General features: G+C 31.0%; 1 protein-coding gene and 2 long non-coding RNA genes across 3 annotated transcripts; 1 reads left to right on the top strand and 2 right to left on the bottom strand.

Annotated features, from left to right (window-relative positions):
- The first annotated feature begins 944 nt into the window (after positions 1 to 944).
- Positions 945 to 3,209, top strand: LOC110228949. The gene is made up of 3 exons (XR_002332453.1): positions 945 to 1,272; positions 1,570 to 1,634; positions 1,935 to 3,209. It is a non-coding gene; the product is annotated as an uncharacterized LOC110228949 (long non-coding RNA).
- A 14,508-nt stretch (positions 3,210 to 17,717) lies between these two features.
- Positions 17,718 to 19,948, bottom strand: LOC9314909 (hydroxyproline O-arabinosyltransferase 2). Its single transcript, XM_002880622.2, has 8 exons — positions 19,486 to 19,948; positions 19,109 to 19,176; positions 18,723 to 18,924; positions 18,536 to 18,633; positions 18,376 to 18,445; positions 18,218 to 18,289; positions 18,001 to 18,114; positions 17,718 to 17,902 (listed from the first exon to the last, which is right to left on the bottom strand). The coding sequence occupies exons 1-8, from the start codon at positions 19,876 to 19,878 to the stop codon at positions 17,843 to 17,845; spliced, it is 1,077 nt and encodes a 358-aa protein (XP_002880668.1). The 5' UTR covers positions 19,879 to 19,948; the 3' UTR covers positions 17,718 to 17,842.
- Positions 19,949 to 23,768: 3,820 nt separating this feature from the next.
- LOC110229424 lies at positions 23,769 to 25,392 on the bottom strand. Its single transcript, XR_002332834.1, has 2 exons — positions 24,480 to 25,392; positions 23,769 to 24,366 (listed from the first exon to the last, which is right to left on the bottom strand). It is a non-coding gene; the product is annotated as an uncharacterized LOC110229424 (long non-coding RNA).
- Positions 25,393 to 25,595: the final 203 nt, after the last annotated feature.

Consider the following 25,595-nt stretch of genomic DNA (forward strand, 5'->3'; position numbering starts at 1 on the left):
TTTTGAAAACATAGTTTTTAAGTGATAATCACAATAAATTTACAAAACAAAAAAAAAACATTATTATATCAGATTTTCTATATAAATGTGCACAACTAAGCGTATACACATAGTTCTGTAAGTGTGATGGTTTATGAGAAAAAATAGTAGATTATTTTACTTAATAATAATAATGCAACTCATCAATTAAATATAAAATTTCAATTCATTTTTTCCTAATTTTTGCTTAATTTTTGCTTAAGTTTTTCTTTATTAAAACCTTCATTTCGTTTGTTTTCGTGCTATTTTATTGTGTTATATGTAATCAATGTTTCTTTTTTTAAAAGTTTATATATTTAATCAATGTTAAAAACAAATATATAATGATCTATATATATATATTCCAAGTACAAATATGAAATAAATCCTAGAGTTGGAATGTATTTACAAGAAATGTCATTGACTTTAATTCTCAAAATTTGAAAAATTTAATAAAAGATATTAACAAAACTATTTAGATCCTAAATTATCTCTTAAACTTTATCTTTCCATATCTATATTCGCTTATTTTCTAATTGCCATTTAAAAAAAAACAATTAATGTAAATAACAATCGTTTAAAGCTAATCTATAGATAACGTGTTTCCAAAAATCTTATATATTAAAGGAGAAGTCGAAAGTGCTCACGTTCGCTCTCAGAATATGAGCAGTCGTTTTTGCCCCCCTCCCTTTAATGAGATTAGATTAGTGAAATTTCCATTTTATTAACAAAAAAAAATCGAAATTGTGAAAAAAGGAAACATATCGTTTTCGTTTCTTCAACCCTAATTCGCTTATTCGCTTATTGGGTTTATATTTTTACGAAAAAGGCTCGGTATAATTTACACCGTCATATGTAAAACCCTAAAACCTTATGCTGGAAATTCCTATAAATATATGATGCCTCCCTTGAAAATCAAACATCACCGCTGACTTTTTATGCATAGCAATTATGGTTTATAGTTCTTTTTTGTACCTCAAATTTGGTCCTTTCTATGATGCATCGTCGTCGGGTTTTTTTTCTCCTTTTTATGTTATGATCACTTGGAAAGTAAGATCTCAAAGATCTTTGCCAATTTGTGATGAGTTGTTTACGCGAGATTTATAGCTTGGTCGATTACATGTTTTGATTTTCGTAGCTGTTTGGTTTTATATGCATGATAATTCTCATGTTTTTGATTATCACTTTTTTCTTTTCTCAGGTACAAGGATAAACTTTTTGGATTGTGGACTTGCGAACGAAGCTCAAATCAAAGTAAGATCTCATAGATCTTTGCCAATTGTTGATCAACTTCTTAAACGAGATTTATATTTTAATCGATTACATGTTTTGCTTTTCATAATTGTTTGTTTTTATATGCGTGTTGATTTAATTAATAAAATCTCCGAAAGATATTAGGGTTTGTTACATCCTGCGAAAAGGTAGTCTCTTATCAAACTATATTTTCTATTTATCGTGAATTTATTTATTTGCTCTTCTTTTTTGCTGCTATAAACCCTAGCGTATATATATTTTTCTTCCAAAACACATTAAATATGTTTTGAAATTCAGGGACAAATCATGGGTCGTATCCACGAGCGGCTCTTCAAGATGAGATCATGAGCGAGATTGCAGAGGTAACATGCTTCTTTTTTTGAACCCTTTTAGATTCGTTAGCTAAACACTTTTTTTTTCCGTTAGCTAAACATGTTCATTAGACAGAAACGTACTTGATCTTCTTATTGTCTATGTTCATGATTTTCCAATATTCATGGTTTTGACCAGGTTGTTAACAAAGAGACGTTTGTTTTCATTGATCATTAAAGATTACGAACATTATTCAAAAATTTAGTCTTCAACTCCTGTTTGAGGAATTGCCTCTAAAGCAATGAATTGCATTTAGGTTTGTTTGATCTATTTATTGATTTTATTCGCAGGATGAGCTTTGAAATAACTCAGGATATAGCTTTCTTCAACTCTCATTGCTTCCAGTGTCTCATCCATCAAAAGACAACATATGTCTCTCTTATCTTTTGGAGCTGTCACGGCCTTCGCTTTTGGACTCACGAATACCAGTTTCAAATACAACAGATTCGTAGCTCGATCCCTAAAATTTTCTCTAAGATTCATAGCTAAAGCTGTAAATTTGCCTTTTTGACTTCCACCGCTGTTTCAAATACATCAGTTTAATTCGTACGTTAGACCGTAGTACATACATCTTCTTTATTATTTATTGTTATGATGTGGTTTTAAATAAGATGGTTTTAGCTGATTCAAATTGTATTAATGGAAACCTACATAAACAATAATTTTTTGGAATATCTCTGTTTCTGTGTAGTTAGACCTACTCTATTCTTTTTAAATAAACATGGTTATTTTTTATTCGATGATTTTTTGATTATTTGTTTTTGATCTTCGACTAGAAAAGGAGAAGGCAAGAGATTTTCTTCTTTTTTATTTGCATGATTCAGGAAGACCAATAAACCTCAAGAATAATTCCACTACGAAAAGATCACTCCAAGAAATTCGTTTGTTTTCTCCAACTCTGCTCTTTGATTAGCGAAAAACAAAGATATGTGGTCAATGGAGTCTTTTATATGACATGTTCGGAAATCAGTCCTACCACTCGATCTCATATTATCTCCTGTCCTTTTATTCCTCAAGGAAAGGCATTAACAACAGGCCCTACCTGCCAAAACTGGTTGGTCGTGATCAAATTCGGTGGTAACTCAAGAGTTGTGAAGATGGTAGCCTCCCCATTGACCAGACTCGCGGATAACACGGTTCACATGGAAGGTAAGGCTACTACGTGAACTGGATGCCGTATCAACTCACGGAAGAGGTATAGGCCTGGAATTGGCCACTTGAGTTGGTTAAGGCGACGAGCGCTTGCATCCCAACCATCTGAGTACTACTTGGGTTAAGTCCCCAAGCAATCCAAGAAGAAGAAGAGGTTCGATGGTGGTGAAAGGCGATGGTAACGGTATCGTTTGGTTTGTTGTTGGAGAAAAGAACCTAAGGTCGAAGCTCAGAGTAATCGTCTTTTGGCGAAGGCGAGTTTATTGGAGAAACTGTGTGAGTCACAACCAAACCGATAAGAAAAAAATGTTGCCAACACGGGGAACAGAGCTCGCTTTGGAGATTGTGTTCGGAGATATATAGAAACGCAAACACTGATGCCTTTTTAAAGGCTACGAAAGTTGGAAGTTCTTTGTTGACTTTTTTTGCCCATTTTGTATCTTTTTTTTTCTAGATGTGATATAATATAAGCATAACATTCATATTTCTCAAATTTAAGGTTCTGATTAAGAACATTATTATAGTATGAATAAATTTTTGAGACAGATCTCCATTTTCTGTAAAACAAAAGTCTTGTGGAATACACATGCTTTTTACTTCTCGGATTAGTTTACCAGTTTGATGACTATAGATTGACGAAACTTGACTTGTGCTTCAAGTTACCTAATGCAGTCAAGAATATTGATGTTCCTAAGATGATTTTCATTTTAAAGGTTTGGATTTGGAGCTTTCAGGAAAAAATTACATGGTGGTGGATTCAATCACCGGCGTTTTGGTTTTTTGCCATGGGAAGTTCTATCGGGATGTCTGTTTTTGAAAATGTTCAGCAGCTGAATTTTAATGTACTTCATGATCTTGAGAAAGAAACGGTGTCATGTGTTCCCACTAAATGTGGAAAATTGTAGATTTTAATTGTTTGTTTTTCTTTCGTTATAAATAAACTTTTTACTTTGTGACAATGTCAAATGTCTCAATAATTATACACCAGTAGATATATATTTCCAAGAAAATATAAAATAATGTTTTGTGTTTTTTTTGTATGAAAATGAGGACAACAAACGGAAGCTATCCTTGCAAAAAAAAAAAAAAAATCATATTAATTTGCATATTGATAAACAATTATTTGAACCTAACTAAAAATTAAGTAATTATATATGTTTCCATGTGTCCGTGAGACCACGATGATAATCACATGTGCTTGGTTTTTTTTTTTTTATTTGTCATTATGTGTTTGAGTTTAAGCTGCAGAAACTTCTAAATGTAGTAACATTGTAACAAAAAGAAGTTTATCTTTTCTTATCAAGTTTTTTTTAAAAAAATTTACATATAGTGTGATAAATTTATTTTATACTTAATTATCAGAATGATAAATTTTTAAATTATCCGAGATGATAAAATATTCAGATTATTATCTGATATGAAAATATGTAAATTAAGATTAAGATTTTGACAAAAAAATATATTAAGATTAAATTTGGAGAATATACAAATTGGTAATTGTTATCTTTCCGAAATATATAAAAATTCAGCATTACATTGAAATTGTTATTTCATATATATATATATACGGCATAAAAATGGGAAAAATGAAGAACAAAGGGTAATTAATTAATGTATAATGGTGATTAACTTTTCTCGACACTATAGATCTTGGTTAATTTTTTTTAACATGGAATAGTGATGAGTAAAGCTATTTTCTAATTTTTGGGTCGATAATATATTTTAAAAATTAATAAAACAATTCTTTAAACTTTATGTAGATAATTAATAAATATAAAATTTATACTATTTTTAGGTAGATATTATAAAAAAAATAATTTCTCTGATCTCTTTATTTTTTATCCATATATTCTAAGAAAGTAAGGAAATTTTCTTAGATTATTATATTTTAACATGGATAAAAATGAAAATGGCAGTTTTACCAATATTAGTTGATAAGATAACTATGTGATTTAAAAATATATAAAACTTCCTTTTTTTTGTAGTTATTATCATCAAAAAAATAAAAAACCTAAAGTGTACCGCCTCTTAGCTTAATATAAATATTTTGCATGTTTCTACTTACGGTTCATAGCTAAACCCTACTTTTTTACATTGTTTTTTTATATATATATTATTATAGTTTTATAGTTGTGATGTTTTTTTTTATGATTGTAGGTTTTGGATGCGTGAAAGCAACCACGATGAACGAGATTTGGGTGATGTTTCAATTGATTGACAGGGGACTGTTAAATATAGGTAGGGTTTATGAAGTAGGAGTTAGGGTTTAGTGTTTTATATTTAGACGAAGTTAAATATCTGTTTGGATTTACTCGGTAGGAATTATGGTTTAGTGTAATACCTTTAGACAAATTTAAATATCAGATTGGGTTTATAAGGCAAGGGTTAGGGTTTAGGCTTGATATCGCTCTTTTATATTGTAACCATATAGATACGAACATCTGGATATGTTTGGAGTTTACATTACCACATGGTTGACTTATATAAGACAATCATGTAAACTTATATGTTTAGTTCACTATCTAAACAAACAGATTCAAACAATGGGAAACCTCATTAGACTATATTAAAATGATTTATGACTTAACTTATAATGTTTGGGTTTATATGGTAGGGGTTAGGGTATAGTGTTTTACATTTAGACGAAGTTAAATATCAGTTTGGGTTTAAAAGGTAGGAGTTAGGGTATAGTGTTATACAGTTAGACGAAGTTAAATATCGGTTTGAGTTTATAAGGTAGAAGTTAGGTTTTGGTGTTACCCATTTAGACGAATTTGAATAACTAAATTGGGTTTATAAGGTAGGGGTTAGGGTTTAGAGGCCTCATGAATATAAAAGTGGTGCTAAGTAATTTGCTAGGTTAGCCGTATAGATCGAAAAAGTAGCACACTCTTTTTCAATCCAAGAGAGTAACGTTTACTCTGTTTCGGCGTACAAGAATATAAGAGATCATGTTCTTTAGATCTGTTGTGTGTGTTAGAAATCTCCGGTGACAAGTTAAAGTAGTTTAGGTTTTGTGTAAATCCAATTAAGAGAGTTGTAACTTCTTAATTAGATTTCTAATAAATGTATAAGCTCTAATGCTAAGTTTTGGGGAATCGTTCTTGTGTTCATCTGGACTTTCATTTGGTATCAGAGCAGGCATTTGAACAAAGTTGTATCTTAACAACAGGTGAAGATCTTGCGGAAATGATGGACTTTCCCAAGCAATTTGTAACTGTAAGACGTCCACTCATTTGTTGACTTGGAGTAGATGCATGGACTGCAAGAAATCTAGGATGGGATCCTCCGATTGTGTAGTCTAAAAATGGAAAAACTACTCTAAAACCAGATGGAAAATGGAATGATGCTGGGAACAGCATTGCTACAGTAAACTCAACAGCACTATCTCTGATTTTTAATTCGGTTAGTGAAAACCAGTTCAAACATACTTTCATATCGCTTTGAAACTATTGCTATGAAGAAACTATTGAAGAATGCATTGGAAAACTGTCAGCAATAGAAGGTGAAGCTCAAAATCTTGGTAAGAAATACAAAGATGAAACAAATGTTGAAAAAGCTTCTAAGATGTTTACCTTGAAGGTTTGAGAGCAAGAAGACGGCTATGGGAACCTCTTCGAATACGAATACTATTGAGTTCGAAGAAGTAGTAGGAATGATGTAGGCGTATGAGATGGATATTATTGCTGGACAGAGTAATGCTCTAAGAGGAATGCACTTACTGCATCCAGTGAAAAAATGAGATTCAAGAGCTAAAGGATGAGATAAGTATGATGGCAAAATAATTCAGCCGAGCCTTGGAAGTGTGGTTTGGAGGAGGAAAAAAAACAGAGCTGTCACACAAGAGTTGATTGATACTCGGAAAAAGATACACATGATGAATAGTGGGGAAAAGGATTTGGATAGCATCTTAGCATCTAGGAGAGTTGGAAAATCTAATTTCAGATTTGGCTACCATGGAGGTGAGCATAAGTGGGAAGACCAAGTTTTTTCCAAGTAATGGTGTACATGCAGGTCGTTATCAGTCTGTATCTCGAAAATACACTGAAGTTTTTCCAGCAAGACGTCTGCATTAGAATCAGAACCATTGTCATAGATCACTGACTTGGTATGTATGTTACTATTGTGGTCGTCATAGTCACATAAAGAAATACTGCTACATATATATGAAGCTAAACTGAAGAAGCTAATGAAATTGGGAAGGTTTTATCCACATCAAAGAAGAGAGTCTAAAGCCTATGTTGAAAATCCGATATGTACTACCATGTTGCGTATATCTCAACTGAAACAAGTATGTCTAAGCCTTGGTATTTTGATATTGAAGCTTCTAGACATATGAGGAAGAATCAAGCTAATCTCAACAGTTACACTAAAGTAAAAGAGAGCAAAGTCACGTTTGGTGGTGGAGCAAAAGGGAAGATTAAAGGGAAAAGAGACCTAACTGAAGCTGAAAACCCTGAACTCACCAATGTGTATTTTGTTGAAGGGTTAACAACCAACCTAATCAGTGTAAGTCAGTTGTGTGATGAAGGCTTAACAATGAGCTTCAATAAAATGAAATGATGGACTACAGATGAGAAGAACCACAATGCTCTCTCGAGATTCCGTACTAGAAACAATTGTTACATGTGGCAAGAACCTGAAACATGTTTTAGAGCTTAGAAGGATGATTCGGTATTGTGACATCAACAACTTGGACATATGAATGCTAGAAGTCTCTGAAAGCTAGAGATGAAGATATCAACGACTTGGACACCTTAAATAGAGGCAATGCGAAGTGTTTTTGCTGGTAGAGATGAAGATATTTAGTTCTTGACAATCAAAGACGAGATCAAAAAATTATCTCTCACATTTACGTATTGATTATTGCATTATGGTTTTTAGCATTACTATACTTTTGCTTATGTTAGGGTTTTGAATATTTCATCGTTTTTTTAATAGTAATTTATATATATATATATATATATATATATATATATATATTATGTTTTCATAACGATAAAGAAATTTTTGGATTTAATCGATAGGTCTTTATTTTATATGAGCTTGAAAGATTTAGACGTATAAGGGGATGGAGGTTCTTGGCCGAGATTCCTATTGGTACGTTTTCGTTTGCTTCCTTTTATTTTTGTGGTTTTAATGTAAATATGGGTTAGCTAACAAATTAAATCCCTAAAACTTAGATACGGTGGGATTTGTCGTCCATATTGGCGGTCTTAAAAGAATCCTTTACGTTTGTGGGCAATTGAATAAGGATAATGGATGTAACTGTGTTTATTTCATATTAAAAAATTTTAAGTAAGTTTCCTTTCAATTTTGCATGCCAGTATTTTCGTATATATGTCGTTTTATTTTGGTTTGTAAATTAAAAGGAATTGAAATTGAGATGTTGCATGGTGGGAGATTTAGCCGATTATTTTATGAGATTGTGGGTTAACAGAGAATACGATCGTTCATACCGTCGTGATCTTGTGTTTTGTGTTTTAAGGTTTTGGCGGGTTGATGAATATAAAGATATTGATAGATATTTCTTTATAATATTAAAAAATAAAAAACTTAAGGCAGCTAATATGTTATATGATCTTATCGAATTGTATATTTTTTAGGGAAACTATGTCTCATGAATAGAGGTGGATGTTCAATGTTTTACCTTGACCCAGAGTTTTACGATCTTGAAGAGATCAAAGAACGGTAATATTCAGAGTTTATCATGATACATTAATTGGATGTTCGCATTTGTTTCAGTTCATAACCTAGAAAGTTTTCCATACATAGTACACTCTCGACGGCTTTTGCTTGGGTTGCGAGGATACAAGATATTCATAGGAAAATGTCTGTGTCTACTTCGTCATAAAGAATCATAGGTGAGTTTATTTTTCAATTTGTATGCCAGAATTCATTTATTTTATGACGTTTAGTTCTGGTTTGAAAATTAATAGGGGATTGAGATTGAGATGTTTCGCGATAGGAGATTTAGCCGATTATTTTATGAGAGTATGGGTAAACCGAGAATATGGTCATTCGTACCTTCGTGATCCTGTATTTTGTGTTTTGAGGTTTTGGCATGTTGAAGAGTATAAATGTATTGATTTATATATATTCATCGTATTTTCCAATAACCAAAATTTAACCGGTTATTATCTTATTTTCTCTCATCGGATTGAATATTTTACAGGAAAACCATGTCTCATGAATAGGGTTGGATGCTCTAGATTTTATCTTGACCCGGAGTTTGATGAACTTGAGGAAATCAAAGAACGGTAATATTCGGTATTTCTAATCATATATTTGTTGCATATACGTAATTCATATGTTTAATGATCTATTACAATTTTATATATAGTACACTCTCCACCGCTTATGCTTGGGCCGCTACGAATTCAAGATGTTCCGATTTGGATGATTGAGTCATCATGGAATTTTCTACAAATATTATCAATGAGTCTTGTGTTGTTATGGGTTTTAAGGAATGTATAATTACTTATTTTTAGAGACAGTATGCTTCATCTTTTGTAATATTATGGTCGAATTTTGAAATCTCATAACTAAAATTTTTATCATCAAAATTTCAATGTTTCCCGTAGTTTTACAATCTTGAAGAGATCAAGGAACGGTAATATGCATGGTTTATCATTATATATAAGATTGGATGTTCGCATTTGTTTCGGATAATAACCTAGCAAGTTTTCTATACATATTACACTCTCGATGGCTTTTACTTGGGCTACAAAGAATGCAATATATTCAGAGTTGGATGATTGAATGGGTCATGGAGAAGTTTAAAAAAATGTTTGATTAGTTTGGTGTTCTTATGAGCTATAATTGATGGATAAATCATTTATACTATACACGTTATGTTTGAAATTTGTAATAAGTCGATCGTATTTTAAAGTCAGTAAACCATTTTTAATTTTCATAATTTGAATTTTTTTTTTGGAAAATCAACTTACCGCGCAAGGCGCGGGTAACTACCCTAGTTGTAACTAAAATCAATATTGTTTCTATATCAATTTTTGGCCATAAATCGATTACATATCTATGATATCCCAACTAAGTACTAATCAATAACAAAAAATATATTGCATATTCCTTTAAACTAAATGATTTCCAAAAATTTATTCCAAATATGTTATGGTTTCTAAGATACTATGCTTGCTCACCAAGATCTTCAAAAACTAACTTACACGACTATAAATACTCCCTACCATTATAAACTATAAGTATAAAACATAAGAAAAAAAATATTTGTTTCGTACCACGGGTCAAAACAAAATGATAAATTACTTAGATAAAAAAAAATAATTAGAATTAAAAAACCAAATAAACTGAAAATTATTATCTAAAATACAATAACTAAAAATTTGTCATACGGTGTACCCGCAGTATACAATTTCATGATTTTGATGGGTCAGGTCTAGAGGTGTCAAGCGGGCCGATAGTCCGCGGGCTTTGTCCAAGTAGCCCACAGCGGGGCGGGCTTGGACATCATTTTTCATGCCCATAAAATAGCGGGCCTCGCGGACAAGCCCAGGCGGATTGCGAGTTTTTGCGGGTTTTGTCCGCGGATTTGCGGGCCGGCCCGCGGACTACAAATATTTAATAAAAATAAATAATTAATATAAATAAATAAATATTTTTACATAATTCTAAAAATATATATGTGAAATATATGAACATATAACAAAATTTAATGTATAAAATTATAAGATTTACAAAAAAATTAATTCTAAAAGTTTTTTTTATTGAAAAATTGTTAATTTCAAATTTTAAAAATTAATTTTATTTTTTAATTATTTTTAAAATATTTAAAACTAAGCCCGCGGGCCGACCCGCTAACCCGTTGGGCTTAGCGGGGCGGGCCTGGATATATTATTTTTGCCCGCGGTCTCATAAATTTAAATGTTCATCGCGGGCCGGCCCATATGGACGCGGGACGGCCCGTTTGACACCTCTAGTCAGAATGTTCTTCTGTTAACTCCGGCATTGATGTGTAACTAATGTAGTTTTGTCTAGGGTTCGATTTGGTTACTTGATTATGTGATTATGTTTTTTTTTTTGTTTTTTTGCAAAGGGTACATACAAAGTATATAGTAATACAGTATACACTTTATTTTGTCAAATCTTAATAAAATTAAGCTATAAAGCGGAAGCTTCTCTGTTTATCAAATTCAATATGTATAATTTTATAAAGTTAAGCTAAAAATCGAGATTGAAGTTATTGTTCACACTCAATCAAGATGTCATCTACGACAAAAGTTATGAAATTGAGGTGGAGATAACGCCATGGTTTATAAGTTAAAACATATTCAGTTATATATGATTGGAAGACTCTTCAAGCATCCAGTCTAGTCTAGTTTACTTACCATGTACCATGCTTTTATGAAAATTTGATTGTTTTTTTTTTTGTGTGTGTTTAGATTTTTTTTAACAATTGTAGTTTGGTAGATGAAATTTTTTATTCTGAATTTTTTTTCTTATGATCATATTCATGTTCATTCATGTAATTATGTGCTTTGTTTTGTCTCAACGTGATAGGAGCTCTACTTATTTCTATGTTTTAGTCTATATATAATAATCTGGCAATTTCTATGGCGTTTCACTGATTAGACTCTTCTTCTCCTTAATTAGATACTTCTTGTTCCGTTATTAAATTCACTAGAAGAGGACTAAGGATTGCTAAGAATGGTTCATGGCACATAAATGAGACATTTTCAGTTAGAAACTCTCTATAGATCTCATAATCTAGGATGTATCGTAATGCGGCGGCAGTGTTGAAGCCATAGAACATATGTGGAGGCTTTGCTAGAAGATTCGTTCCTAGGCGATATGGAGCGCAGTTACTACAAAGATCCCAGACGGAAAGAGGAGAATAGTGATCGTCCAACCCACAAAAAAGTCGCATTCCACTTACCATGTCAGAGGCAACAAAGCACCAACACAAAAGATGATTAAATTGATCTTTGATATAACCCATTATATGGCGCAATGAAGCTCTTCTCACTAATTTGGTCAAGTTCTGTAGAAAAATTCATGTGTATAGAATAGTACAAACTAAAAATTTTTATAAAACATATTGAATCAATGATTTGCATTTATTTGGATATATACTTTTAAATTTTACTAAGATTTGATGGAATTTACAGATTTAAAAAATTTGAATTTTTGTAGAATAATCGTTACAAATATTAGTGGATGATTAGTATAAATTAAAAAACTTATACAATTATACGTTCACTATAACATTTAACCATTTATTTGTTTTTCTAACCTAAAGAAAATAATAGTTTTTTAAAAATTCTTCCGCTTCATTATTAATTCTCTATGTAAAAATAGTCATTAACCATTATATCTAAGTACTGATTTTAATTCTATTGTTCTTGATAAATATATATAAACAAAAATAAGAATATTGGTTTATGATATATGGTGATATTCTATTAGATTATTGACATGTTGATGTGGACATTCTAGATGGAAAAGATAACTCTCTTAAAACAATACTATTAAGACCCCATAAATCATTCATTATAACAATATATAATTCAAAAATGGTAGATTATTATTATTTATATAGTAACTATAAACAAATATCTAGTAAGTTATAACACTATAGATAACAAAAAATTTGTATTTTAAACTAAACTATAGTATACGTCTATATTTTAGTAGTCATTTGAAATTTTTATTGTATTTTTAAATTACTCACTATTATTTCATATAACACGTGATATATTAATATTTATTTAAAATAGATAAATATGTTAATATTTCCAGGAAATATGAATATCTTGTTATTATATATATATAAAAATCTTATAGCCTTCCATTTCAGTTCAATTATTTTGTTCACCCAAATTATATTTGATGTTACCTTATTATTTTAAAAAATGATAGTTCTTAAACATTTTTAGTTTTATATTTTTAATAAGTTAATTTTATTTGTAATCATATGATAAATTTCATCAAGAATCCTTTTGTCCATCTTAAATAACATTTATTTTTAAAGGAATCTTTATTGTTAATTTTTTTATTCTTAATTATATATCTAGGGAATAAGTTTATACTTTTAGTCATATACTAGGTGAATACCTACGCTACATGTGGGTTGTTGTTTTGAAAACTGTTAAAAATAAATCATACTGTTCTTTGTTGCTAATTTATGTAGTTACAATTTTTATGGTTAGATTTATTTTTGACTCGAAATATCAATTATACATTTTGCATACATAAATCTAATTATCTATATACCTAAGATTCTAATTTTTTCACTATCATAAATACATACAACAACAATATATGATATATTGATACAATGGTATGTAATTATGTTACTTATATAGTTTGAAACTTGTCTAACAATTCTCTGTTCTATGTAGAATGTATAGAACATATGTAATGTAGAGTGTATAGAACCTAAAATTCATAGAACATATAGAATGTAGAGTGTATAGAAATATAATATACATTTTTTTAGAACACATACAAAATGTAGAAGGCGTATTCTAAACTTAGCCGAACGAATTTTGATCGATCAAAAGTGTACCTATTTTGCAACCACATCGAGAAGCCGTCAGAGACTCCACCTCCCATAAAACCCTATGTCGCACCTGAACTTGAATGTGCCCTGAAAGACCTCCTTAAACTTTACGAGAAACAGAAGAAAGCAAATGTCACAATAGAGGATGCCGCTTCTGCCGGTTATAAGTCGTTGTAGGCGGTCTCTCCAAAGAATCCGGCGGTCTCTGCTCGGACCTTCTAAAGGTCTGTGGTTTGTATATGGTCTACCTTGTGAATCTTAAGTACATCAAATGCAGCTAGCTTACTTGTAAATTCGATATCATAAATCCTGAAATCAAGTAAACATTTTCAGTTATGATAGGGGATTGCCATATTCCTTACATGGCTAAGTGGCAAGAGTTGGAGGTAAGACTAAAAAAGAATCAGACAATTGATAAACTGATTAAGTTTTAGCTGTCTTGTCTTAGGTGAGATTGTTAGTTTTGTTTTAACAATAGAACTTCGTTTGTTTTTCAGAAAATGTATTTATTGGAAACTATTTATGAGGTTCTAAGATAAGTTTCTTATGATTCAGATTTCAGGATAATGAGGTTCGTTTATTAATATGATTAGTTTTATATTCAAATTTTAATACATTTTGTTTGTCTTTGAGAATCCTGCAAATAGGTAAGTAAGAATTAAGAGAGATTGGAGAGAGAGACGTGGTGAGATTTTTAATAAAAAAAATGTGTTAAAGAATATCACTAGTAATACTTTTATTTTGTATTTACTAGATTAAAGTCCGCGCTACGCAGCGGGATATGTTTCTATAAAATAATTTTGTCTCAATATAAGTATAATTGAAAAAAAATTAAAATGCTCTTAACATTTGATATCTTGCATTTGCTCATATTTTAGAAAATTTTACTTTATTATATTATTTATTAATGTATACATTAATAAACATGTTATATATTATTTGTACAAAATAAATGTACCGTATAACCTATGTTATATATTAATTTTACAAAATAATTGATTGAACTCACACATAATTTGTTTGTTTGTTGATATAAATTCACACATAATAGTTCTAATTCATATTATTTGTAATAAACAAACTAAATTTTTTTTCTTATGAACTTCAATCTAATAATTTTTTAAAAAAATCCAAGGATAACTTCAATTTTAAAAAAAAAAATTAATTTCATTCATCAATTTAAATTCTAGTGCTAAATTTCATAATATTGGTTTCATCATTAATTATAGGATTTAATAAATAAAATATTATTTATTTTTAGTTTTTTTTTCCTTTCTATATTTCACTCCATTTAAGTATGAGTGTCATGTTTCATTCTAATGAATTTATTATAACTAAATTAAATTTTCAGGAAACATATGATTTAATTTTTTTAATCTTAAGGACCAATATTTTTTAATGAAGCTTTTTGTTTTCAAAAAAACACTTAAACCTCAAATTTTAAATAAAATAAATAATGGATCAAATATAATGAACTTTATACAAATCAAATAATGAATATTATAATAAATATTATAACGACTATATAACTATCTAATGGATCAGAAAAAGCTAAATATAATGATACATATATTAAAAATGATTACAAAAATTTATTTGAGATAATAAAGAGGTAAGAAAAAATTATTTGATATATGTACTACAATAATTTATTTATTAAATATTACATAATTAAAAAACAAATACATGAATATGTTAGAAAATAATCAAACATCTAAACTAGAAAATAAAGATAGATCTTCTTAACATTATTTTCCTTGTTTTGAGATGATTAGAAATGAAATTCTTAATTCTCCATACCAGTAAACCTAAATGTTTGTTATAATTATCAAAACTTTTATTTTGTTTCTGAAAATTAAAGAATAAATGTTATAATCTAGTACGGTGTCGAAAATAAAATAAAACAACAGTGTTAGATATATGACATACTTTATAAAATAAATTTAGAATCAAATTTTTACAATGATGTTTTGTTATATTAACCCATATAGCAACATAAAAAATAGATACATGGATATAGTGGAAAAGGATGAGAAAATGACTTCTTAAATCTAAAATAGACAATGAATATAAATCTTTAAAAAAATCCAAAATAATGTAAGATACATATCATATAGTCTCTAAAATTAAAATTTAGAACTCCGCTTTTACAATGATATTAAATTTGATTTTCTTAAACCAATATAACACCAACAACCAACCAAAAAAAATCTTAAAACAAAAAAAAAAAGATTTGAGTTAAAGTGGAAGAGGATGAGAAAATGAGAGAATGAGAGAATGAAAGAATGAGTGAATGAGTGAATGAGAAAATGATTAGTTATAGGATGAGAAGTGATAGGAGTTACAATTTAAAAATTAAATTATGAGAGTTACAATTTTAAAAAAAAATTATGGGAGTTACAATTTAAAAAATCAATTACAGGAGTTACAATTTAATTTATTGTGTGTTGAATGAAATTGAGTGAAAATATAGTTAATGCATAGTTTTATGATTTCAATTTTATATTAAAGTGTGAATTAAATATATATGATTAAATGTGTTACTTATTTGTGGTTTAATTGGAAATATTTTTTTTTAAGTCTTATTGCCAAGTGGACCAATTAAGAGAGAGTAAAATTTTAGTTTTATATATATGATTAATGTTACCAACTTACCAAAAAACACAAAATGAAAAAAAAAAAAAAAGAAGGTCATATGATTATATGTGAACCACAAAACATAATAATAATAAAAAAATGGGAGACTCACAAAAATGCCCCTTTTTCAATACCCCTTTTCAAAAATACCCCCTTTGGCTGTCCATTTTTAAAAATACCCCTTTTTATGTACAAAATGACTAAATTACCCTTCTTTTAATAAAAGATATCACAAATATATAAGGAAATATAACAAAATTAGGTCCACAAAATACAAAATATTTTTTGGCGGGAAAAGTGATCCCGCAATTTTTCCCGCCAAAACACTTGTAAAAACTTGTCAAACCTTTAAAATACCTTGTAAAATTTTCCCGTAAAATTTTTTCCCGCCAAAACATTTTTTTTGCGGGAAAAGTGATTCCGCAATTTTTTTGGCGTTAAATTTTTGGCGGGAAAAATTTACAAGGTATTTTAAAGCTTTTTTACAGGCAATTTATAAGGTTTTATAATGTATTCTAAAAGGTTTTACAACGTATTTATAAGGTATTTATAAGATATTATAAGATTTTACAAGCTATTTTATAAGGTTTTACAAGTTATAAGGTTTAACAAGTTTTTTATAATGTTTTACAAGTTATAAATACCTTATAAAACCTTATAAGTACCTTGTAAAACCTTTTAAAATACATTATAAAACCTTACAAAACACTTGTAAATACTCTGTAAAACCTTTAAAATACCTTGTAAATTTTTCCCGCCAAAAAAATTGCGGTATCACTTTTCCCGCAAAAAAAAATTTTTGGCGGGAAAATTTTTTTGCGGAAAAAATTTTTACGGGAAAATTTTACAAGGTATTTTAAAGGTTTTTACAAGTGTTTTGGCGGGAAAATTGCGGGATTACTTTTCCCGCCAAAAAATATTTTGTATTTTGTGGACCTAATTTTGTTTCAAATAAGGGTAAAATGGTCATTAAAAATTAAAAGAGGACAAACTTAAAAATAGACTCTCAAAGGGGGCATTTTTGAAAAGGGGTATTGAAAAAGGGGCATTTTTAACAATTTCTCTAAAAAAAATCAAGGTAAAATACTAAACTAATAAGAGGTTGAGTAGCAAATAGTTAAACTGTAAATTTTATCATTACAATGACCATTGATAAAAAAATTAGTAAAATAAAAAGAGTATAATAAAAATAGTAATTGATACATTAGCATGATTTTTTTACTTTATTTATTTTATTTGAAAAATTCAATTAAGAGTGGTATTAATGAAGGATTTAATACACTTGATGACTTTTGATTTTTCTTTACTTAATTTTGTTAATTTTTTATTTAATTAATGCAAAATGACACATGTCATTTTCTTATGTGATGATGATGTGTCACTCATATGGAAAGAGTTAGCCAACTTTCATATATATAATTACCACACATTTAATTTTAAGTTTTGTTATACGTATATATGTTACACGTGTTTTATTTTCATTCAAGTAACTTTTATTTAAAATTGTGTATTAATTGAATACTAATGTTTAAATATTAGATGTAATTAACCACATAATTTATTATTTTGAAATGATTATAGGTAGGGTCTATAGTACTATTTTGATGATGATGTGTACACCCGGAGAGGAAACTCTGCCATTATATATATATATAGATTTTGGGTGACAATAGTTAAATCAACATCACTTTTTATCTTTTTGGTAAATCAAGAAAGGCGATTTTAAGGTTTGTTTTTTTCTCTCTAATTTGCTGTATGATTGATTATGAAACAGAAAGCCGTAACGTTCATTCGTATATTTTCTACAACTACATTTTTGGGACAGAATTAAAGGAATAGAGTCTTGTTTAGGAAAAAAAAAAGAATTTCTTTTCAAGATTCCCAGTTGGGAATATTAGCTGTAGCTTCGTTCACCATTGTCACCAATGTCACCTGCATTGTGTTTATGACCACTTAAAGATTAAGAATGTGCAAGAAAAACCAAAAAAAGAAACAAATGAGAGAAGTTTTGCTTGAAGTTATATTTATACCACGCTCTCGGGAACACCTTGTGGAGGCAATGGGAGATTTCTTGGGGGCGGTTTACTCCCGTAAGACCGTTTATCGAATCTCCATTCTCCAATCTTCCCTACCATCATCTTCCCCTGTAAATTGTAATACCAATGCAGACAAATATAAAACTAAGCTTATCTAATATCTTTATTAACTTTCTTTTATTGCTTAATTGTTGTTTCATGATTGACATACCTTCATGTCGAAATCGCAGCCGTAAGTGTAATGTATTATGAACGTGTTCTTTGTTTCGGTGTCCCAAGGAGGCTATACCAATAGATGAAACATGACTTGTTATGTTCCATAATTTTGAAACTTTTTGGTATACTAAATAAAGTTTTATTGATCAAAACCTGAATCATGAAGTCTTTGTGTAGAATGTTGCTCACGCCGTGTAACGCAGAAGAAACAGCGTATGCATACCTTATAGTATAAATCAAACATAGAGCAATTAGATAAACATTATATATATCTAGAACAAGAGGGGTCACATTAGAATAGAGAGAAATTTACATTTCAAGAACCCAACCAAAAGCTTTATCTGTTTGTGGGTCATTTTTCATAGCCAAAGAAACGTTCATCCATGTTGGAGCAATTTTCATTAATGCATTCTACAAAACCAAGAAAAGTATTAGTCATATATAGGACCATATATGCGGTCCGCGCAAAGACTTTAATTAGCTATGTGATTACTATATACCTTAGTGACAATCACTGGAGAATTCCCGATGGGATCGATTCTTGATATTGGTCCATTCTCTTTGGGGAAGAATTTGCGGAGAACCGATTCATATTTCTTCGGTTCAATGTAGAAAAAGGGAAACGCAGCCGCGAGATTGCCTCTGGCTAGGTTTGGTATTGGTTTAACTATGATATGATCAGGTTCCGCCATGAGAATGTAACTGACATGATGATCAAGAAACATAGGAAAATATATGAAAATCAAAAATGGCATTCCCCAACCTAATATGGGGGTCGGAAATCAACATACTATAACTATAGGGTATTACTAAAAATAATGTAAGAGTTTTAGGTATCAAAAGAGTATTATGAAAATAAGGGACTGAGATTGTAAATAATACGTACTCTTCCTCTATATGTGCTTGTTGAAGCCATTGCACAAACGCCCAAGGCCTATTTAGAACTACATATCCCTGCATATTTTATACAACATTCATCATCATTGGAATAAAGTTTACACATTACCATTTGTTTCTATGGTTTTGTATAAATCCTATAGATTAATAAAGATGGTTATGTTTATTGAAAATAAGTTTTACTTTTATTTTGATAAAGAGAAGTTTTATTTTCAACATGAACATTACTTATTTTCAATAATAAACCTCTAAAGCTAAAAGTAACATCATGATCATTCTAAAATCTAACTAGTAACCAATAGTTTTGAGCTACATAAATTTATACACATATCACCAATAACAAGGAAGTTAAAGAAGATGAAGAACCTTGTCAACACCGGAAGGAAGAGGGTCAGCAACAAAGGTAGGGATCTCATCCATGAGTCCATCGGGTCGACCCGAATGCAAGATCCGGGTATACCCACCCATATCCGATCCCGGTTCGTCCCTGAACCTGTTGTACCAATAGTACATGACCCGACACTGCCACGTGCTATACACGGAATCCGTGGCTGTCACCGCCGTGTGAAACAGTCTCTTTGTCTTCTTTGACGGAGTCTTGACGGAATATGTGACCTCATCTCTGGAAGAGGCTGCTCGGCGACCGGGGAATTCTTGCCGGAGAGGAGGATCATCGGAGACTATGTAGTTGTATCTAATTATTAGAAATAACGATAGAGTCATGAGAATTGGGAAGAAAAACTTCCCACGAAATCTCATTTTCTCTCTTTTTCTGTATCAAAAATTCATTCATGTGCATATGCAAATGCATATGCAGTTTCAAGTTGTATGAAAAGTCGTCGCTTATTGGTGTTATTTAGAAATGGAAGTAGTTAGTTGTCACAAAGTGGCTGGTCCCACAACGTTCTGGTCTTCGTTTCATTTTCTGTTTATTTTTGAATTATTATAGTATGATTTGTTGTCTTATAATTGTATTTCTTTGTTGTTCAATATGATTCTATTTATTGTTTTTTTGTTTTATTTTTTTCTTCACTTTGTCCTTGTCGGAGAATATTTCATAAGCACGAAAGCAATTTGGGTTCTGGACAAAAGATGACTAATTGGTTACTACTAACCAAATGGTTGGTGTTGGAGTTGGATCCGACCATCGCCCATCGGATTTCGGCCAATAAAAGCCCAAAAAGAATAGCTCATCTTAACAATAAAGATAAAAAACCATTTCTTACTTCTAAAAGAGATGACTTGATCGTTTTTAAGAAAATTACACGGGTGCAAATTTTTTTTTTTTGATAAAATGTAAAGTATTTATATCTTTTTCAAAGTTTCGACAAAAATGAAAAAGAGTACATACAAGTAGCAGAAAAAACAAAAATCTACAGAAAAATAAGACAATAACAAAACAGGAAAGGAGAAAAACGTATGTCCAAAGTAGAAACAAAATAAGAAGCACCGATTTCGAGATGCCAAACTAAGAAATTTGGATGATTTCCACAACTCCAATGTTTACATGTTAGGGAGTGGTTTAAATTGATACTAAAAAAAAAATTGTTAAGGAGTGGTGAAGGGTTTAACTTTAATTATAGTTTTTATGTCTGAGATCTGTCGATGGTCATCTATGACCGGATTAAAATCTGGGACTGGGGGAAGAAATTTAATAATGTTTAGGCATAAAAGAGATATTTGCTTGTTGTAAAAAAAAAAATGAAAATCCTAGATGGGTAGGAACTAATTAAGGCTTATCCTCAATTACCTTCTAGCCTAGAGACTGAAGCTACCGACTCTCGCTTAGGCTATGCAATGTTTGGACAGCATTGGACTAATTCGTAGATTCTAGTGCATGCACTGATCCTGACGGTGAAAAATGGAGACATTTTTTGTGTGGAGATTATAGAGGAAAAAAGGTGAATATAGAGGATACTTTGGAAATCAAGTGGTTCTGATGTTGTGCTTCATATGGAGATTGTGTATATTTTGGAATGTTTATCTTTAAGATTTGATTTTGATGTGTTTTTATGTGGGTTTTCTTGTGTTTATTAGATTGTTAGTAAACTAGGATCGGACCCGCGGTGCACCGCGGGGGAATATTGCTTTACATACGTTGAGTTTAATATTGTGTGTGTTTTTAGTAGAGCGAATCGTGTAGTATACTTATAAATATTCATAATAACGAATTGTAGAAAAAATGTTAAATTTTTTATAAACAAACCCATCGTATTAATTATGATTTACAAAATAGAATTTTGTGTTTTACAATTATAAAATTAGACGATTCATGGGAATTAGAGCAGTCACTTTAGGTCAAAAACCGCGGATCGAGCCAAAATCATCTCACTATGGGGCAGAATTGGGGAAATATATTAAACCCGCAAATAAGCGGGCCACAAGGATTAATTCGCAGTGGGTCATAGGTTTAATCGGTTTTTATCCGCTGGTTGGCGGATCAGCTCGCATGTTAGTATTTATTGATAAAATTATAATTTATTCAACATGTGGTAATTTAAACAAACTCTTAATAGTATTTTTATTTATTTATTTATTTTAGTAGTATTTTAAATTTTGATTACTTTAAAATTATTTAAACAAAATCCACGGACAATCCCGCAAATCCGCATACATTCGCGGGACGGATTTGTATTTCATATATGCTATCCGCGGGTCGTACGGACCGACTAAGTACAAGTCAAAATATTTTTTGCCTTTTCGCAAAACAGGCTTAACGGGACAAATCAACTCGGTTTGACAGCTCTAATGGGAATATTATTTAGTCATACAACAAAATGAAATTTGGACATAGGAATAATAGAATATGTATCTTATTTGTTAGATGAGAGATTGAAAGATGAAATATAATGATTAAAAATTAATTATTAATTTTCTGTTATAAACCACATGTTGGATGGACTCCATAACCGTGGACCTTATGCATATTCTAGAAGGCCCATGTCCATGTCCTAGAAGGCCCATGCCCATGTTCTTGAAGATTCTCCTTATGACGGCCTATATTGTACTTAGTGGGCTTTTGGGCTTTAGGGTTTACTAGCCCAATGGGGATTTGTCTCCCCTCATCATGTATATATATGTATCGAAATCTCATTCATTAATCAATAGAACAACACAGTTTACAACACGTTATCAGCACGACTTGCTCTTAACGAAAACCCTAAAACCCTAACCCTAAAAATCGCGGCACTGTTCATCACCGACACTGTTCATCTCGGTACTGTTCATCGCCGTACTGTTCATCGCTGTACTGTTCATCGCCGCACTGTTCATCGCAAATATCAATTTAATTTATAAAACAGATGGGTTATTTACTTATTTGTGATAAATTTTCTAGATATCTTTAGAAACAAGTAAGATATCTTTCAATTAATGATAATTGGCTAAAAGGAGCGAAATTAATGACAAAAATGTTGATTGTTATGGAATTAGTTCCAAAAATATATGAACAAATTTATTATACGTAATTACTGTATAATATAATTAGTTACCATAAGTACAATCATATTTTATTTTATTTCCATAAATATTTGATTTTTATTCGATTTATCATTATTAATTCGAATTTATATTCCAAAAAAAATTTCAAAGATCCGATTTCAGAATTTCGGGTCAATTTTCTGATTTTAACCCGACCCATTTTCATTTGTACTTCTCTTTTAATAGTATAGAGATATTTTGATATCTGCAACGTTAGATGAGATAACGTAAATCAACCTAATATTTGAATATATGTTTTTATTGATATAATTGATGATCACATTTCAAATTATGAATTTCTTAGTATTTAGGACTCAACATGGAGAATCTTGTGATTCAAAAGTGACATTTCAGCAACAACAATTATCTTATATATATATATATATATATATATATATATATATATATATATATATATATATATATATATATATATATATAAGGAGGGTGATTGGTTGATTACCAGTAGGTTTATTTTAAATTGATAACTTTCTAAAATTATAACTATAAAAAATATGTTCAGCCTTTAAAAAACATAAAGTCACATTTTTTTTAGCTACTAAAAAAAAATACTCATTGTAGAGAGAGTTGGACTTGGGAAATTATTAGAAACTTAAAAATGTTAAAATTGCCACCGATTCGAATTCTAACATAGTTTTTCTGGATCTAGAATTAGTGTTTGGGCCTAAAATTTTTTTAAGTCCACCTCGGTCATAAAAAGAAATTGTTAAGATTAGTTTCATCACAGGAAATAAGCTTTTCATGTGAGAAGCACGTCATTGCTGAAAGGAGTGCCACTTAGCCCTTTTATTTGACGAGGAAAAAATCAAGACCATGTTTTCAAAACTTTACGTCATTTTTTCTCCTCAAAACCCAATAAGTATGAGCCAAATCACACCGAAAAATCTATATTCTTACCGCTTTTTAACAACGCTAACCCCTTTTTGAATAGAGTTATTGTAACACCCGTCCTGTCATATAGGCCAAGACAACATGTTATTCATCTGATCTTGCCAAAACCTTTTCTTTAAACTTCATCCACGCACGAAACATTGCACAACAACTCATGAACCTTATTCACTTGAGGACAAAAGGGAAAAAAAGGATGAGTAAAGAATACTCAGTAAGGGGAATCAACTCTGCCCACTGAAACATAGAACACTTTCTTAAGCTATACAACCATAATCATAACATATAAACTTAGACACTAGCAATCACATAACATTCTTTACTTGCTAAACATAACAACATTCATCTTAACCACATAACCATACATATACATTGTTAGGTCTAGTCATCCTCGTGACGACTAGAACCTCCTGAGTGGAGGCTGGCCCTCGTGGCTCAGACACTCCCATTCCGGGCTCGTCAGCCGTTCTTGACCAGCTGTTAACCCGTCGGTCTATCACTATCCATCACTCATACATACTCATAATCATACTTAACATTCTCATACATAACATCACCTTATCAAACATAATACTAACACATATCAAACTCAACAATCATCAAATCACATATCATCACATAATCATATCCTATACAATCAGATCTAAGCCTACATATCATGCGTCAAGAAGCATAACAAAAAAAAAAGATACTATGCTTCGCAAATACCACCCTCACCTTAGCCTAGTTGAAGATGAAAAACATCTCTTCTCCTTTCTCCTTTGAAAGGACTTAATATCTTAACGGTAACCAAGTGTTCTTTAGCTCTACTTTGGTTCTCCATCAACTAAGATCTTACTCCATGAGTCATAAAAGCTCCTGCAAGGTTTCAGTTCAAACCGAGCTCATTTACCCAACCAACAACACAAACTCGTCACAATTTACTTCATACAAAACTGTCTCGGAAACATACTTATAAGTCAAGAACTAACCGTTAAAAACGAAATCCCACCGTTGATTATCTAGCCCACAATACCATGAACAACTCCACAAAGTTTCAGCTCGATCGGACATCGTTACAACCTCCAAAAGATGCCCGCAATAACCAATACGAAACTGTTTTCTACAGTTGCTTGTCCTGGAAGAAACAAGCATAACTTCTCGAATATAGACTCGATTTAAACTCCGTCAGCGACTGTGGATTCTTGAAAACGTGAGCTTTCCAGGGACATCTTATTTGTCATCTGATTCCCACTAGTTTGACGGGAATCAGTCGCACAAAACCCTAACTCAGATCTGTCCCTTTTCTTTCATCTTCTTCCTCCTTTGCTTCTCTTTTGCTTTGCCCAGCTGAGGTATACTCTGATCTTATTCAGAGCAGCTTCTCCTTACTGTCATTGAACCATATCTCTTCCTTTCGATGCTTCTCCTTTGCGGTGACGATGAATCGATGATCCCTTATTCTCCGCCACGTCTCGCCCTCCATCTCTGTCTCTTCTTTGCTTTCTTCTCCTCTTTCACGATCTGATCCTGTTTCTTATTCTTCTCCTTTGTTTTCTTCTCCAGATCAAGGCAACGTGGTTGTTGACGTGGTTGTTGAGAAAACACAACACGATCAGTGGTGGAAGAGACACGAACAAGACGATGACGGCGATAGCAAAGGCTCACGTCAATTCTTTCTCTTTATTTTTTTCTCTCGGCAAAAACGGCTAGGGTTTACTCATCTTAATGGAGAGGGAGATGCTTATATATTTACATATGCATGTGCAAACAATAACTAGGCTTTGACGTTTTTGTGGCTTACCCATCACATAGGCTTAATCCAAATGTTAAAACAAAAAGGCCCACAATTGTGGGAGAGGGGTGTTACAGTTATATTGCAGAAGGATAGGAAGAAATTACACGGCCGGCCCAATAATTTAATCCAGCCCAATAAAAACAAAAAATGGGAACCCTAGTTTAATTACGGAGTCTTTAGTCTTTACTTAGAAACAGTGTTCAAGAAAGCGCTAGGCGCTAAGCGGGCGGTGACCCAGTGTCTAGCGCCTAGAACGCTTAATCGGGGTCTAGGCGATTTTTTAGGCGGTTTAGACGTTTATAACATAAAA

The sequence above is a fragment of the Arabidopsis lyrata genome, assembly GCF_000004255.2.
Source record: "Arabidopsis lyrata subsp. lyrata unplaced genomic scaffold ARALYscaffold_4, whole genome shotgun sequence".
Taxonomy (NCBI): domain Eukaryota; kingdom Viridiplantae; phylum Streptophyta; class Magnoliopsida; order Brassicales; family Brassicaceae; genus Arabidopsis; species Arabidopsis lyrata.

What these genes read in the sequence shown, in the direction of transcription:
- LOC9314909 (XM_002880622.2), bottom strand. Translation starts at nt 19,878, where the DNA reads ATGAGATTTCGTGGGAAGTTTTTCTTCCCAATTCTCATGACTCTATCG. An exon ending in TTTGGTTGGGTTCTTGAAAT is followed by an intron (nt 18,446 to 18,535) that starts GTAAATTTCTCT and finishes TTATACTATAAG; the next exon opens with GTATGCATACGCTGTTTCTT. An exon ending in GCTGCGATTTCGACATGAAG is followed by an intron (nt 18,115 to 18,217) that starts GTATGTCAATCA and finishes TACAATTTACAG; the next exon opens with GGGAAGATGATGGTAGGGAA.